Source organism: Haliotis cracherodii, unplaced genomic scaffold (genome assembly GCF_022045235.1).
Source record: "Haliotis cracherodii isolate W230 unplaced genomic scaffold, xgHalCrac1.p SCAF_10, whole genome shotgun sequence".
Lineage (NCBI taxonomy): Eukaryota > Metazoa > Mollusca > Gastropoda > Lepetellida > Haliotidae > Haliotis > Haliotis cracherodii.
The window spans coordinates 17,392,181-17,411,151 of NW_027266265.1; the positions used below are offsets into that span (position 1 = coordinate 17,392,181).

The 18,971-nt window shown below is 39.6% G+C and overlaps 2 protein-coding genes across 4 annotated transcripts in view; one reads left to right on the top strand and one right to left on the bottom strand.

Annotated features, from left to right (window-relative positions):
• The window catches only part of LOC139447557 (carboxypeptidase N subunit 2-like), a 34,162-nt gene extending 28,169 nt beyond the window's left edge, over positions 1-5,993 (bottom strand). Inside the window, exon 1 of the mRNA XM_071228963.1 lies at positions 5,755-5,993. The gene's annotated coding sequence lies outside the window, so the exon portion shown is untranslated. The remainder of the gene's footprint in view (positions 1-5,754) is intronic.
• A 429-nt stretch (positions 5,994-6,422) lies between these two features.
• Positions 6,423-18,971, top strand: part of LOC139454149 (anoctamin-10-like) — a 41,666-nt gene continuing 29,117 nt past the window's right edge. The window contains exons 1-3 of one of the 3 annotated variants that reach the window (XM_071235676.1): positions 6,423-6,487; positions 15,555-15,795; positions 17,093-17,125. In XM_071235676.1, the coding sequence (XP_071091777.1) occupies positions 15,589-15,795; positions 17,093-17,125 (240 nt within the window). In that variant the 5' untranslated portion in view covers positions 6,423-6,487; positions 15,555-15,588. Of the gene's footprint in view, positions 6,488-6,556; positions 6,568-15,554; positions 15,796-17,092; positions 17,126-18,971 lie in introns of those variants that run through there. The other 2 variants (XM_071235677.1, XM_071235678.1) reach the window with 2 other exon arrangements.

An 18,971-nucleotide genomic window follows, 5' to 3' on the forward strand; every position in this document is an offset into this window, starting at 1 on the left:
ACCACAAGACCACGGAGGCGGTCTGCACACAAGATACCTCTATGATTGTGGTATCTTCCGATGAGCACCATAACCCCGCTTGTGTGGCAACCATCTAAGTGCCTGCACCACTTGTGGCTTTTCTACCAAATACAGCTGACACGCCCTGATATAACTGGAATACTGTTCAAAGTGGAGCTAAACCCAACTCACTCACTCTGGAATCAAAATCACCTATGCTTTCCTAAATTATTTTAATTTCAAAATTTTCGTTTGACTATTTCATTAACAATGTTGTAAGAGGTGACTAACAGGATCGGGTGGTCAGGTTCACTGACTTTGTTAATTTTTCTGATGATATCCTAATTGTGTAGATTGATGATCATGATGTCAATCACTGGACTGTCTGGTCCAGACTTGATTATTTACAGACCGCCATCACATAGCTGGACTATTGCTGAGTGTGGCTTTAAACAACAAACACACCTACTACTGAACTCGTGAGATTGGTTCAACACCCCTGTTAACAGTATGTTGGTTATTTCACGGCACGTCAGCTCATTGTGGGAGGAGAGTGATGTAGGTCTTGGATGTTTACCACATTGGGGAAAGCCACAAGGACAGGTATTGTGACTACTGCATAAAGCTGTAGGACATGATGAAGATTGGCAGCTGAGGAGGTCATTGCCCCGGTATGTCATACCTCTCATCTTTCACATACAGTAGTATATATGATATCTCCTGGAAGTGGTGGCAATACAGCTGGCTTCCGTGACCAGCTGTGTTCTGATATACTTTTTATGTTGCACACTCAGTAGAAGTGATTTCTAGCTGTCACCTGCTGAAGCTGTTCACGCTGTTGAAGAATGTTAATGTGTTAGAAATGGCTGTTTGCTTGCTGCTTCATGCTGTACTCGGCAAGATGATGGCAGTCTCTAAATAATCGAGTCCGGAACAGACAATCCATTGACTGACATCCTGAGCATCAATCTACGCAATTGGGATACGATGACATGCATCAACCAAGTCTATCAATGCAATTGGGATACGATGACATGCATCAACCAAGTCAGCAAGCTTGACCACCCGATCATGTTAGTCGCCTCTTTCCGACAAGCATGGGTTGCTGAAGACCAATTCTACCCCGATCTTCACAAGTCAGAAATACCAGTACTTTGGAGTTTTACGTCCAGCTTGACGCCCTGCCTAAATACAGTCATGGATATATCACCATACACTGGCACTGGTACACAATTGTACACAAATAATAACTATGAGTATTTTCTAATCCGGGAACAGAAATGTATTTTATTTCAAATGTGCTTCTGGGCACTCACAAAGATATTCAGGAGTGCCCCTTGTAAAGTAAGTGTGTCAACGATAGGAATATTTCAGATCCCTCTTCAACTAGGTGAATTTCATCTTGCCACCATTTAGTTGATAAGTGGATGTAATGAATCCCCAGGTATATCACCTGAAATCATCCCATGAATTATGCAGGAGCATGTTACTGGTTGGCCAGGTTACCTGGTGGAAGAACACTTATCACTGGTTCATTTGGAAAATAAAAGATGATTTCTAAATGTGTCCATCAACATATTTAACCATTACGATTTTAATCATGCCATTGCAACTTTAAAACAATGAACTTCAAACCCAATCACATTATCCAGGGATAGCAGTTTGAATTGGAACAAGGACTCAGGTGGACATTTCTAACTCTGTCTACCAAAAAACACCTTCAAATTACCAAAGAAGTATATACGTCTTTGAAATTACAACATTCACAAGTGCTAGGTTGTGAACACGGCCGGACAAACGACTAATTTCAGAGCCATATAATTCATTACTTTCAGTTATTGATAACTGCATAAGAATAATTATTTTCTGTTCTACAAACAAGAGATGTGCAACCTGTTTCTATTACGTATGTCTGCAGGTCACAGCATCTCCAAGTGGGACATGTTTGGCCGCTACACTGGCCCTTGTCTCGCAGCTGGGAGACTGAAGTAAGGCAACAGACTTTGCAAACATTGGTGTATAAAGAGCCACAACTTGGCAAATTTATAGTGACGAAACAATAAACGAATTGCCAGTTTTTCCACCAACATGAGACTTAACGGGATCGCAAACAGACTGCACAGACGAATTTAAACTTTTGTTGGCCCATGACAAATAAACATTTTTACCTAAAGATGGAACAGGAGATCTTGATGCAACCAGAGGCTGGGCAGTAAATGTGATATGTTATATGCTTAACACCATACTCAGCAATATTTCACCTACATCATGGCATCTCATAAATTATCAGATCTGGACCAGACAATCCATTCACTGATATTATGAGAAGCGACTTATGTCATCTGGACGCCAAATAGATTGGTTGGTCTGGCTGGGGTCACTGCATGGCATTATGGATTGTTGGTCATAATATCAATCATTAGATTGTCTGGTCCAGACTTGCTTATTTACAAGTTGCAGTAATATACACGGTGAGGTGAGGTGAGGTGAGGTGAAATGGGGTTTAACGTTGCGTCCAAGATAATGGCACTTATATAGCGATATGCATGCATGTGCAACAACATGAATACCCCACTCAGATACTGACTCCGAGCCGACCAGGCCTTGTTTTAGCCCTTAAATGCTGAGCGCCAGACAGGGTAACAACAAGTACCATCTTTCAACGTCTTTCGATATGACACCATCGGGGATCGAATCCCGAACCTTCCACAACCCAGGCAGATGCCCTACCACTAGACCATGAAGGCGGTCCCATAAACATGGAATGAGGCTGAGTGTGACGTTGAACAGGAAACAATAAAAAAAATTCTTAAGAAGATAAAAATTAGTTTTCTGTGACATCAAACTAGCCATCGAGGACATTGCCTATACATTACATTTACCCTTTGAAAATGTTACTAGTCACATGCAAGCAGGCTAGTGTTAATTTCTAGCACTGACAATATGTAGAATTAAAATCCTCTGCAGTAAGTCATAGCAAAATCTACCTATTCTGCTTTGAAATGGACAAAGAACACTGTGTCAAAATGTATTCAAAATGACATAGTGTAATGTTTTGTGACAAACTTCTCCTCAGCTACCATTAGAAACCTTTCAAAGTGTAACACATTGTTGTAAAAATACAATTATAAATCCACCCTGCCAATGACATAAACATAATACTGAATGGGTGTTCCTAACATCATCAGAAATGTCCAACAGTCTTACGTTCTGACATTTCAAGACTCTGGTAAAACAAATATTATCCTGCTTTCAAATATTGACGACAAATAATATTTCATAATGAAACAATATTACCCAAGGAGAAACACATACCATTTTATATCATTAACACAATGTCACAAAATGTCCACCTACTTTTTCATGATCAAGTTTATACTCTATCATAGCTGATCCTAAAGCAAATAATAAAACTAATAATTATTTAACACAATATTAAACGTTTTATTCAAAGATGAATAACAGCTTATGCACGAGACACTGTGATGTATATGTCATCAGCAAGGTGTATCTCATTACAACATAAATTTAAGTACATGTAACCATGGCAACCACAAGGTTTCCTTAAACACAAATGTCATAATAGCAACCAGTTTAAACTGGACTGAAAATAACTATTTGTCTCTACGAGTCAGTTGAAGACGAAATTTGTTTCCTAGTCCAGTAAATGCTTTTCATTGGAAGTTATGACAAACGACTAACATAATAATGATAACATAATATTTCTAAATATTTACCTTATGATGGATTATGACACTATTATCATACGTACATTGCAAAAGTGAAAGGTTTATTTCCAAGTTTGAAAATGTCACGTTATTCATTGTTGGAATCTATTTTATCAACATCAAAAACAGAAATAGTTTTAATTACTCTCAACCAATGAAAGTGCCATATACCTATTGATGACACACCTACTGATAATGCTAATCACAATCTATGTCTAGGGAATAATAATGATATTTCTTATGATGCAATCTATTAAAAAATACCCTCTACTGCAGAATGTATAGGACAATTAATCATAAGTAACAATTCTGTATAGTTGAGCTAGAGACATAAATGCCTGTTGTTAAGTAAAACAACATTTTATGGAATAAAACCAGTATGTGTGACAGGTGTTGAAGACATAAACATCACAATCTACCACTATTCATTCCTTGTAGGGCTGGGATGGATAACTCAGGTACCCGGGTTGGATGGGTACTGAGTAGGACCCAGGTACCCAAAGGACTACCCAGACAAAAATTATTGACAAAAATTATCTATAACTCTATAGTTACACTACAAGTCACTAATTTTCACATTTCTTTCTATGCACCATTCCTTCTGACTTTTCATATGGTTGAAGAAGTATAATACTTCAGTCAACTTCAGTGTATGCATGACAAGATCGTTTAATACATGTATCTAAATACATATTGCTAGGGCTATGGTAAAAACATTTCCCATCGGACATCATGTACCTACGTCTTGAGACCTACAGCGGGTACCCAGGTAGGGCCGGGTAATAAGGTGGGTCCGCGGGTAGAAAATGTGGACCCCTCCCAGCCCTAATTCCTTGGACTAGCCCCATATGATTGATTCCACTTCTCCATGCATTGAACAGCACAACATTATAAATAGCCACAAGTTCAGTTCCCCAGGAATTGTTACTCATTCTCACAAGGATTCAAAGTGAAAATAGACACTTTCATAATCAGTCAGTATGTGCGGAGAAAGGAAAACATTTGTGACAACATGTTAGGAAAGCACTAAACTACTTCTTTTTCAAATGATTTAATTTACAGTATGTAATAAAAATGATTTACAGGTAAACATAAGATTTTTAGAAGCAAGTCATGTTTCACAAGTACGGTCAATGTGTGATGAAACATTTATGCTAGTTTTGAGGTTTCTTTGACCATCAACAATCTTTCAGGTGGTCTTGAAAAGCTCTAGCATGAATTCTAACCATGGTTACTTCAAGCTGAAATTCATCTACCATGCATGATAAATATTTTGACAACATTAAATAATTGACTCCTACATCATATAAATAAAAAACAATATTTTGAAATACTTCTTTTTTAATTTTACAATGCCTGTGGTACATGATTTTTAAAATTGTTGAAATACTGACTTTGATGGTTATATATTTTTTTCTTTTGCCACCAAATGCTGTCACATGTAAACTATTTACGAGAACTCAGTCTCATCAAATATCTTAATAAATAATAACCCGTCAATATTAAAATCACGTACAAAAGGCACCTTTACAAAAAAATACTAGTCATTATCAGAAGGTAGTTAGTTCATTAATCAATATGCAGAAAACCAGCCACAGCAGCACATTGACAATACCATTTCAGAAAGTACACAAAAACGTTATTGAATAAGATACACGTGTGTTTAAAAATATCTTGCGATCTGTATGCATCTATTTTAAAGTTGGAACCGAATATCAAGTTAGGAACGAATGCCGAGTCAATAGTCGATCTATTGATCATTTGTGAACTAGATTCTTTGATTCCTTTATGTTTGTGTACTAAATGACGTCTCACCTGAGAATACTGAAATTCTGATTCTGTATAACTTGTGCATCTGTCATCAGATATCACGTACAGAGCTGTCATTTCCCTAAATCAACTCCCGTATCCTCGTCTCATACACTTACCTAATAGCTCCCACAAGCGACCCAATATACAAATCCCACTGTCAGCAATATACATCCCGCTATCTGACAGACACCGACAAGCAAATTGGACATCTCACCTGTTCGCCATGACTCGTCTACTACAGGTGCTCGCCAGCCATCGTCCTGTGTCACGCTTCGAATTGCACGCCCACTGTTAGAGCGTGGGTCGGGTCAACATTCACCAGACATTACATCATCGTGGGTTATCCCCAAACACTTCTGTCTTTGGAAATTAAATAACCCTATTCGGTTTAGTATGTAGCGGCAGTTATAGTAATACTTGGCGTGTAACACTCGTAAAATTTACCCCCGTACTAGTTTCTCTTCTCAATGGGGCAGTTCATTTCTTTCGTGGGGACAAAGGGTGGTTTGTTATAACCGCGCACTCATAGTAAAAGGTATACCAAGCGACCTCGTGCATAACAAATTGTAATCGTACATTAAATTAAAGTAATATTGCATTGCAACTGCTCTTGGATCCTTTGGCGCATTTTCATCGCATGTCCGCGGCGGGGGTAGAAAACATAGAACACACAGTTTGATGGATTATCCCATAGTTCGCGACATTGTGCGTGTGTTGACAGTTCGATCACTGGGTCAGGTAGCCCAAGCTACTTGCACGAGAAGCACGAAGTAATTGATTACAGTTAATATCGGTCAAATAAAAATGCACATTTCCATACATACTGAAGTAAATCTGCCAAATAGACGATAAATAAAGACAAAGTTACTAGAGTAAAGGGAAGCAACTCTGAGAAGATATCGGGTAATGGACAAGAAGGGAAGGTGTTGATGGTTGTGGAATCTTTGGTATGTTGATGGTTAGGTTTGTTGTCACTAGCAAGTATTTGCAGTACTATAGCTTGGTGGACAGGTGTAACGTCCCGAACGTGAGTTTATGTGTGTCGTTGCAGTCAAAACTCACTGCATACGTGGATGGTTGGAGATAGTGTTTCCGCAGGGTGAACGCTGAACCCACTCCCCCGCACACATCACCCAACTTCCAAAGTTGTACGTTCAGCTATTGCGACCACGCCCATTTTTCAACATTCCCACGTGTGTAAACACTTGAAGTAATTATACAGTGTGTCCATGCTTAAAATGCAAAACAGGTAACACACTGGCAGGTTGCTGTCTATCCCGGGGTTCCGCTGTCCAGGCGGAAAGTATTGTGTACGATAGGACTATTTCGAACATGGTCAAGATCTTATCGTTGCCTCTATTTAGTCGAGTTATTTACACATATCTAAGTGATTAATTTATGTCTTCCATTTACGATACAGTTGTAGGTATGGTGTGTGAAAAAGGGGAGGGATAGGGGCGGTACGCACCCCCAGCACAATCCCAACCACACAATACCCCCACCCCACATCCACCCCCACACCCTGAATCATGATAGTATGTGCCCTCATTTGTCCGGCCCTATCCAAGTTTGTGAGGTTTGTTCAGATGCAAAACTATTTCTTGTCATGAAAGAAACTCAGCTATTACTGTTAGTAATACTCATTGAAACTGTCACCTATTATGATAAGTCATTCTTTTCATGAAACTCAGACTACATTTCCAGTGTGTATATCAGCAACTATAAGTAGGTCTTTGGCACAACAAAACAACCTGTACTAGAACAGCACAGACCTGAAGGTCCGTGCATGGGCACATAGGTTTGTACTTGAATAAGGTAACTTGATAAGCCCTGAATATAATATTGGTGGATTGATTTTGCAACACCACACAATTAATCCTCACTGAGTGTCTAGACTTGTTGCTGTTGTCTTCCTACAGGTACAGTCTTAATTATGATTCAAGTATGAGGTTGTTTAATTGTTGATTGATTGCCCTGTGGAGATCCAGGTAGAATGTGTTCCCAGTAACCAGGCTCGAGGTCATGAAAGTGATCTATGCTTGTAAGAGTTAACAAGATTGGACTTGGTGGCTGATAGTGTCACTATATTCTAAATCACGTGTGTTGTGGTCAGGTTTCAGTCACTGGATTGTCTGGTCAAGACTCAATTATTCACAGGCAGCTGTCATATAGGTAGAATATTCCTAAGTGTTGCGGTAAACAAAAAAATAAAAACAAAACCAAGGCAGACAGTGATTAAACTCCATGAATATAGGCACTACAAGTATGCATCTTCCCGAGGCAAGGGAGTTAACTGACTGTAAAAGTCCAATTTCCACCCTTGGCGAATTTGGCTGGAATTTCTGGGCTCAATAGTAGCGCACACCACCATATTTGATGCTTGTTGTTTAAATCACTCGCTTGTCTGGTGCAGACTCAGATTATTTACAGACCGCCATCGTATAGCTGGAATATTGCCTAGTGCAGCATTAAGCAACAAACAAGCAACTCTTATGCTAACTATCAAATGTATGATAAATATGCAAATACTTGTATGCACAATGTATCAACAAGAAACTGAAACAAACGCTAATCACTGCTTGGTTTAGATCAATGTCTCAGGATGGCTTCTCTGTGCTTAGTCATCAGGAAGAACGTATGGCTGCTGCCATGTTTCATTTATCAAGATTATTAGACAAAGTGATCTTTCATTAATCTGTATGAATTTTATGAATGTATCTAGACCTGCTCAGAGACCAATCTTCGGCCCCAAATTTGCAGCAGATGTTAGCAAAAACTTCCTAATTCATGTTAATATATTTATTACTAATGAGATGGAATGGTCAAGGTGACTTGTATCTCAGACACAGAGACTTGCTGACTTGGTTGATGCATGTCATTGTATCCCAAATACGTGGATCGATGCTCATGATGTCAATCACTGGATTGTCAGGTCCAGACTCCAGACATTTAAATGACAACTTTTCATGCAATGTTACTTGGGGTGATGTTTCTTTTGCGGTTCAAACCCGGTTTGGGTTGGTTGGTTGGCAGGACAAAAACGGTACTTGTTGGAGTCATCTACAGGTATAGATGCAAATATGAAAGGTCAGATAGGGACTATTTTCAGTGTTTACAAACGAACATGGCATCACCAATCAGTGATGGAGTCAGAATTGACCATCGGGAATCTGGAGAAACTACTGGGATAATTGTCATCATTATCAAAGGATAGTCAAAGATACTGCAAATCAGTGGGACATAGCTGTGGCATTTACAATTTTTTGTATCTTTGTAGATATTGATTTTGAAACAATTTAAAATGGCTGGATTTGGCCAAATTATGTCAGAATTGTTAGCTTGTTTCATTTTGTTGCTGTGTGTCCATCTGATTGCACTTCATAACATTATGACAAGTCAGGCAGAATCAAAACAACTGTGACGCTAGAGTTAGAGTAGCTTCGCTTTGGTAAAGGGTAGTTACTTCAGCAAGCGGACCAATGGATTGCTGCAAAAGGCAATTAGAAACAACATGTGTAGGCAATTGTTATTTAAGATACAGGTTTCAGTTGGAACTATATCAAAGGTTATCACTGTCCCACTGACACATCACTGACTTTCTGACGTAAGATATATTATTGTGCACATTCCAAGAAAACTTGGTAATAGGTAATATTTGTGAGAGATGATGACCGGTTTTTCGACGACAGAATTTATGAATGACATATGATAAAGAGGTTATCACACTTGTGTGTACATATCCTATATTAGGAATAAACACATTTAGCTTGCAAAGGCTTGCTATGTTCAATGTTTATTCCTAAAACAGGATATTTGCTGTCCCAAAACACACACGCGTGATAAACTCTATGCATCATATCTCCATTATAGTATGTATCCCAGGTAGATGTTGGTGCTCCACCAGATACTTCTGGTATTGAGAACACAAGTCCGTCTGTGGGTCCACAGCTTTCAATCATATTCTCTGATAGTATACTGCTACATCATATGCATGCAGTTAGACTCTCGGAGGCTCAAGAGGGCCAGCCTGCCTAGCGGCTGTCCGAGGGTCAAGTCTCGACTCACAGAATGCGACTCACAGAATGCGTACTATCTTTAACCCTCACTGTCAGTCTGCCTGCCATGTATCGTGTTACGTTACATAGATGGTCAGCCTGCAGTATCCCACACCTCATCCACTTCAGTGGCCAACTGACCATTCTCTAGCGTTAATTACAAGCCGCTGACCCCCACATGACTTTGTGCTGCAGGTCATGGTAATGATACCCCAGCTGCTGTTATAATTTGTATTGGCAGCACTGTGAGTACATAAATAGATATAATCAACTTCCTTAACTGAGGGAGTATATAAAACTTATATAGACTCCCTGTTAAGATATACAGACTGTTATACATCCTGGACCTGTTCACCACAGGCCTCCTGAGGAAGTGGCATGACCATCTTTATCTCGTTTATCATACATACATTCATACAAAATTCTCCTTTTTTTGGTATATTTTGATTGGACAGCTCATTTGAGCTTGGCCTATTTCGAATCTGACACATAACACAGCTGTGGTGGTGCATGTGTCCGGGGTATAGAATGGCTAGTGAAATAACACTGGGAGATCAAGGATGCCAGGTATGACATTTTCCTGCCTTGGTGTCAGCCAGTTTCATTAAAAGCTGATCTGTTACTCCGATAGGATACCTCTCTGCAGGAAGATATGAGGACACCTCTATAAGAGGTCTCATCAGGTGAACTTCTGATCAGCCAATTAGTGTTTGGGGCTTATAAATTCTCTATGTTCTTGATCAAGATATTCAGACAAACATATTTGATTTCTGTATTTTGTAAACAAACTTAAATGGCAAGTTCTGAAAGTTGAAAGTATAGCGGCATCATTATATTGTTGTGGAGATTTCAAACATCCTCTTGTAACTCACTGTGTTGTGTACGCCCATAATGGAAAACCTCGTTGAGCACCGTGTCGTGTACACCCGAAAGGGAAAACCTCGTTGAGCACCGTGTCGTGTACACCCGAAAGGGAAAACCTCGTTGAGCACTGTGTCGTGTACGCCCAAAAGGGAAAACCTCGTTGAGCACTGTGTCCTGTACACCCGAAAGGGAAAACCTCGTTGAGCACTGTGTCCTGTACACCCGAAAGGGAAAACCTCGTTGAGCACTGTGTCCTGTACACCTGAAAGGGGAAACCTCATTGAGCACTGTGTCCTGTACACCCGAAAGGGAAAACCTCGTTGAGCACTGTGTCCTGTACACCCGAAAGGGAAAACCTCGTTGAGCACTGTGTCGTGCACACCCGAAAGGGAAAACCTCGTTGAGCACTATGTCCTGTACTCCCGAAAGGGAAAACCTCGTTGAGCACTGTGTCGTGCACACCCGAAAGGGAAAACCTCGTTGAGCACTATGTCGTGCACACCCGAAAGGGAAAACCTCGTTGAGCACAAATCAAAATTTCCGAATTTGGGTGGTTACAAACTGAAACGAAATTGTTTCAGAAAGACAGCTGATTGGCTCAAGAACCCATGCAGCCTTCATTTAGATTGGGCAGTCAAGTTAACTTAGGTTCCAACTAACTTGACCTTCTATGGCGGCTGCTCTGATCTTAACACAGCAATGAACCATATTGGAGTGATTTTAAGGAGAATGTTTTGGTGCCTTTTCATGTTTCTGTTCATCCTCCCTTCTATTGTCACATCTGTATTCCCTGATATTTGTCTGTACGTAATAGCAGCTGTGTTCTTGTTATATATATGTTTGTATGCAATATTGAAAATGCTGGAGCACATTATAATGTCAATTTTGATTGAATAACTTAGTTTTTGTTTTCAATGTGGTTATTCATTATGACACTTAGTTATCTGTTTTAATCATAAAGCTCGTTAGATGAAAGTAACAGAACTGCTGACCAGTAGGGGGCACTGGTGTTTGCGAGACAATTCTCTGTGTAGAAACACCAGAAACCTATGATTGTGGGTTGAAATCCTGGTTTACCCAAATTACATTTCTAGGTCTGTCACCCTACCCTGCTCCGGGGGTCTGCATCTCTTCAGGCTTTCCTCCCTCATTTAGCTGACACACCAGGATGTAACTGGAATACTGTTGAAAGCGGTGTTAAACCCAACTCACTCACTCACTCACTCCATGGGTTTAAATGAGTGAGTGAGTTTGGTTTTACGCTGCTTTTAGCAATATTCCAGCAATATCACAGCGGGGCACACCAGAAATGGGGTTCACACATTGTACCCATGTCGGGAATCGAACCCGGGTCTTCGGCGTGACAAGCGAACGCTTTAACCACTAGGCTACCCAACCACCCCCATGGGTTTGAAGTAGGCCTGCCAATACTATGCTTGTCTAATCCTGTCAACTGTAGGCACAAGTTCTCTCTCTAGTTTAATTGTAATTCAAGTAAGGTTAGGTGAACTCATCCACACAACAACAATGCAAAATTACAGGAAACAATTCTCGAGGACTTTGTAAATCGTCAGGTCTGCAAGATAAAGCTGGCCTGAGGAAGCTAATGTTTCTTGTTGTGTTGTTATGGCAGCTGTATGACGACTATTCAGGATATTTGATACTCTGGTTACCAGCTGATGAACTTGTTGTTTGATTGGTTAACAAAGAAAAATCATATTCTTATCTCTTTTTTTATGTCTTAATGAATAAGTAGGCAGTCTGTGAAGTTATTAAATGGTAATTGCATATTTTAGTTTGTGCTACAAGAACAGTACTTACGCGTTCATATTTAATATACCAAATACAGGTCAATCACCTCATTACGTTTATATTCAACACGATTTCTTAACTCTGTCACCCAAATGTGTTTTTTATGCCGTCTGGATCATGTTACAGTAATTACATCCCACAATGCACTTCTAAACAGTCTGCGCATGCCCAGTAAGACGGACATGACGTCACAGTGTTTAGCTTTAATAACCCTTCAGCCCCGCACGAGGTTACTTTCTACATTGTTGCAAGCCACTCAACTATGTTTCCCTCCAGCCACCCCTTAGCTCCTCCTGTCTTTCATGACCTAATGTATTCATGAGCATCATGAAAGTGGTTTCTTGTGCATTCGCTTGTATTCATGTATGGGCATCCATTCCATGGCATTTTATCAGGCGCCTATATATATATATATATATTGTGTATATACTTTATCTCCTGGGGCTGCCTCGGCGTCATAAGCCACTCCATACTCAGAGCATGGAAGGCTTGTGGCCCCCAAAGAACATTACGCTATTTCAGTACTGTCCGGTCAGCACGACCCAGGACTAGCTTACCTCTAGGGATCGTCCGGGTCATCGGACCCCAGGACCGGCATACCCCTCTCACAGCTACACAGTCCAGGTCCATAAGACCCCAGGACATTGTCATCTTACCCGGGTCACCACGACCCCAGGGCGTCAACCCGGGTCACCTCGACCCCAGGGTCTCTTAGGCCACCGAGGCAGCCCCCATGTTGTGCCAAATGTTTTATGTAAATATCTGTATGTAATAAAACTTCCTGCAATGTAATACATTTCATGTTGTTTGTGGCACAAATGTTGACATATTTATTTATAAAAATTGACTTCAAAATGTTTTTACATTTATGGAGATATATATGTCCAAAAATGGTCTGCACACTTTGCAAAATTCCACTTAAGAGATTTACACATTATGCACACCATTTTTTTTGTCCCCCCAAGCATATAATGGGAGATATAGTGATCAGCCAGTCTGTCTGTCCGTCCGTCTGTCCGTTCGTAATCATTTCCTTTGACGGGGCAGAACTCAAAAACCATTGAGTGTATTTGATCAAAATCTCGAAATTTCAATTAAGTATCTCGAAATTTCAATTAAGTATCTCGAAATTTCAAGATACATGTAGTATAAAAAAAAATAAAAAAGCAAATGGCCCTAAAAGGCTTCCGTACATAGACTCCATTGGAGATGGGCTTCAGTTCCGGGGCAGAATTCGAAAACCACATGCGAAATTCACATGCTGAAGTGGTGCCTTTTGCTATTTTGTTATTTTCAAATTTTTTATTTTTTATTCTTGATTTCTATTGAAACAATTTGGACTTAGTCTCAAAACGAGGGGGGTAGGTGTCATTTCTGTCGCACAACTTGAAAACTGTGAGAGAATTTTCATCCAAACTTGGTACATGTATTAACCAAGGGCTGAAGTGGTGCATTTTGCTATTTAGGAATTTTAACAAAAATGTTTTAATGGCAACAAGTTTGCCTTTTGCTATTTAGGCATTTTTAGAATTTATATTTATCATATAATGGGTAGGTTTCTCGGCAGGATAAAGCCAACGGATAAAAACGATATCCGTTGGGGTCATATGCGGATAGAGATGCAAATATCAAAGGTCAAGTAGGGACTACTTTCAGTGTTCATAAACAAACATGGCGTCGCACTTGACATTCGGCGATCGAGTCAGAATTAACCATCATGAATCTGGATAAACTACAGGGATAATTGCTACAATTATTTAAAAAAACCAGTCTTATATACTGAAAGTCAGTGTCAAACTGCGACGTAACTAAGGCATTTTATAAGTTTGGGCAACTTTGGAGATATAAATTTCGAAACAATTTTGCGAGGGCACTAGGCCTAGCCGAGCGGGATCAGAAGCCATATCTGTGCTTGTAGACCTCTGCGGCTTGAAACCTTTTCCACAAATAAAAATAGTTGGGTTTAGGCGAAATATGTATGAATTGTTACCTTGTTTCGTTTTGGCGCTGTGTATACATCTGACAAAACTTCTTAACGTTAGGACAGACCAGGCCGACTGTGAATAATCACTGGCCGTGATGTCTCATAGACTAGGGTTAGAGTAGCTTCCCTTTGACAAAGGGCAGTTACTCTAGCGGACAGACCGATGGATTGTCGCGAAAGGCAAGTAAAAACAATTGTTGTTTTGCGTATATGTTGCTTCGCCACTGTATAAGAAACAGATTTCAGTTTGAACTATATTGGCTACTGTCACTGTCCGACTGACACATCACCTACCCTGTGACGTAATAAATATTAATGCACGCATTCCAGGAAAACTCGCAATGTTTAGGTAATGTTTGTGAGTGAGGGGAAGCGATTTTCAAGCACAGAATTGAAGAATGACATTATATGATAAAGAGGTTATCACGCTTGTGTGTTTAGGGATGGTAAATATCCTGTATTAGGAATAAACACTATGTATTTAGCTCGCCAAGGCTCGCTAAATACAATGTTTATTCCTAATGCAGGATATTTACCATCCCCAAACACACTCGCGTGATAACCTCTATATATCTGTTTCCATGGCAACAAATCTCACTGACATAGAAATACAAAGTTTTGAATCCCAATTCCATAGTATTGTCTTTATAGCTCAAAAACTACTCTTGTATATGGACAGACAATTTAGAAATTTTCTCGTCAAGTTGGACTTCAGGTGATTTGTTCTTTCGAACTTGTTGGGGCCAGGAGGATTGTGTCATCCTCTGAAGACTCTTGTATGTTAATACCTCCATAAATGCAAAAAATCTTGAAGTCAAATCTTAAATAACCTACATTCAGTAATAACCTACATTCAGTCTAGCATTTCCGTTAACTCAGTTAGCATCAGCTTTGTGACAGACAAAGTCTCCAGGCTATAATTCAGCGGGACCACTTTAGCAATCTCATTACATTTATATCTTGTGATGATTAAAATGGTGTCTTTTTTAAGTATTGCTGGTCGGCAATGTAGCTTTACCTAATCCTATCAACGAAAACATTTTTAGGAATGTACGAACATATATAAAAAAACCAAAGAGGGTTGAGTGAGCAATGATAATGTACATACATTTGTTTATTTCTCTTCTTTTCTTTTTCTCATTTAATGTATTAATTGTTAATACATGGACATATAGGGAGGGCGTTCTGATATTTGTGCCCTATTCTTTTCATGAGAATGAAATATGTTTCATGTAAAACTAATATTACTGACTGTGGTGTTACATTCACTGACTCACTCCCTCCATCGTTGTGTTTCAGATATAACAAGACCAGCGTTGGCAGTCCTCCAACCATGGAGACAGGAAAAGCATATGTTGAGGAGGTCCTCCATTCTGGAGTAAAGAGCGCTGATGACACATTTGAGCCCCTGGTCGTGATTGAGTTTACTGCTGAGGCCAAGCAGGCATCCATTGAATGGCTCATGGCTCGGGTACAGGCGCCAAAGTCTGAAGGTGGCGCCGACCTTCAGCTGAGGATGATGGTCATGCAGCATAATAAGGTATGAGTGTATTCCAGGGGGTTACACAGAAGCCTATGTAACATGTACAAGCAGGGACAGGCTGTTCAGAGGATGAGTTTGCTTGCACACCAAATTCCAGTTTTTGAAGAAGTCACTTGGTTGTGAAAACATGATATGGAGAGGCCACAAGTTAATGTGTCTTTTTGGAAGAATGAACTGGACATTTGTACCATGAGAGATTGCACTATGGTATGAGTGCAATGGTGCCAATGGTATAATGGTGTACAAGTAACAGGTCTCACAGTGTTTGAGTGGCCAGTAGCCACAATGATTCCGACACCATGGATCAGACAGTGGTTCAGATATGATGGTTCTGACACAGTGGTTCAGATACATTGGTGGTTCTGACAGCGGTTCTGAGAATAGTTCAGACACTTTGGTTCTGACACAGTGGTTCAGATGCAGTAGTTTAGACAGTGGTTCAGACACATTGGTGGTTCTGACAGCGGTCCTGAGAATGGATCAGCCACTTTGGTTCTGACACAGTGGTTCAGACAATGGTTTGTGCACAGTGGTTTAGATATGATGGTTCAGACCCCTAGATTCAGAAACAACAGTTCCAACATGTTTAGATCTGGAGCAGGCAAACCATCAACTGATGTAGCTAAGTGTCCCATCACGTTCAGAGCTACAGATCGCTAGTCCCACCTAGAAGTTGCAAGAGAAACTGCAGAACTTACAACATAGTTTTCATGCTTCTGTTGCAAATGGTTCAAGCTAGTATGTAACCAAATTTAAAATAGTGAAATCGTGTTCTTAAGTATTGCAACATTTTACTGCCAGGGCTGTATGTTTGGGATGTGGAATATTTAAATTTAAAAAAAATAATTAAAATGGAAATGAAAATATGGCTTTATGATGATGCAAGCGGTGCCTGAGAACCAAGACTATTATTTTTGTTAGCCTGATATCGCATTATATTGTGCTGGTCAGTTTGATTGGTGAGGATAAAAGATACATATTGCACATGTTTGATGTGCAGGTGCTTACTATCTTACAGCAATAAGTAGTCACTTCTGTCAGCTCGAGTGGTCCAAACATCTAAGGTAGAGCAGCTTGCATCCCTTAGGCATGAATCTATGATCGTGGGTTCGAATCTGAATTAATAGTTTTGCCCCGATTATATTTCTATGATAGTCAGAACCATACCCGTTCTTGTACATTTTACCAGAGTGTTCTCTGACAACAAGCTGACATGCCGTGATATAGCTGAAATACTGTTCAAAACGGCTTTAAACCAGACTCACTCACTCTATGCCATGATTGTGACTTCCAGGAGAGCGGAGATGCATCCACAGAAGCGGACCGGGTAAGGTTATTGTAACATGTGATCGGGTGCCCCCACTTACTGTTCCCCCTTGCAAGGTTGCAGTACACCCTGCAGTACACCCTGCAGTACACCCGTAGTACACCATTGGATTGTGACGATACTGGATGACGTACCCATGGAGCATGGCATGATATATCACTGTACTGTCTCAGATGTAGGCCAGTATTTGGGAATTAGTCAATATTTCTCAGTGAACACACTAAATGAAAAAACAGTTTAGAAAAGCCAGACCGATTAATTTTCTGATTTTCCCCGAAATTGAAAAATGACAAATGTTGGGTCTTGTTTATTTCCTATAAAACACTCTCGACAAAAAAGTTAATACAAAAAAATGAAAAGCAAAAAGATGTTGTAAATCATCAAATTGTCAAAAAAACAGCATTTTTGCTTCTGAACATTTTTCCTTCCAAATGTTTTGGTAGCCTCATCTGCAAAACAAGGATGTACGTGGATCCAGCCACATATTTGTTGCTTTGTGTGACCTTTTGATTTATCCTATGTCAGCTTATATGTGAGACAATACAGTAAGTCCCATGTTATAATAATCAGAGTGTTGGTTATTTGATTATATTTCCCAACTGATATTTTTATCCTACTTAACTCACCTGGCCTGATCAACCAGGATGAGCTTCTGGTATGCCAGATTGTTAGTTTCATATAATCAGCTTCCGATGTTGATGGACTGGGTAGTACTTATGAGTGGACATTCTGTGGCATCAAGTTCTGCTATGTTATGAGAGCCAGGTTTTTTTCTGCAAAGATTTTCTCTTGAGTGGTTGTAATTTTATTAATAATTGCCTGATTTTCAACATTTTCCAAATAAGACACACTCTCCTCAAAAATTTTAACCATGGAAACTGATGTTTCCAATTTTTTGTGTTCAGAATTGAGTCTGAATTTACTAATTTGGTGCAAAATCACAGGTGCAAAAGGTTATGGTCCCATAACAATATTTTCGCCGAAGTAAAACTTAGTAAAACACTAATATTGAGGAGTGATTTCTGTAGACTAATGGTAATGTTGCTTAAGATACATATTTCATCGCATCAACATGATCAAGACATTGTAGATGGGGAAAAAGACAAAACTATTGCAAGTGCTTTTTTTCAATTCAGGTTCACCTTTTTCTATTTATGATTGTTATAATAAACCGCTTTGACCATTATTAAATCAATCATCAATGCCCATTACAATGCTATTATAATCATTATCATCTGCATGAATATGTTCACACCCTTCATTCATCGGTAGAATTATGTGTGATTTGTTTGTACTGGTGGAAGGTTTTAGATACGTCTGAGGAGATTGGATACTCTCATCCTTTTGTCTCTCTACGTGACCCAGAGGTGGAGCCAGGACTGTCTTTATCCTTCACTTTGACCAGTACTTCTATGTTGGTCATGATGGAATTGGTTTGGTTCCCCTACCCCATCTTTCATTATTGTTATATCATGTATATTGCATTATTAAATTTATCCTGCCTGGAATCATAAGTGTGTTATATTAATTGCATGTTGTTTGGATATGCCTTCTGACACGAGATCAGATCAGAACTTTGACTCTGATTCGATACTTCTCTCCCTCAACATCTGTCAAATCCTCCATAGGAGGCCACTGAATCCTGAACTAACCTATACCAGCCAACCAAATTAGGGAGGTTGCATGTATTTTTGATCTAAGCAGATGTCACCTATCTAAAGAATTTAGCTTCACCAGCTTGATTAAAAAAATCTAACTTAATCAAAAGAAGACAAAGAACACAAATGTTCCCTTGATGATAAACCCTTTCCAGTGTAGGTTACATGGCAAAAAAGAAAAGACAGGG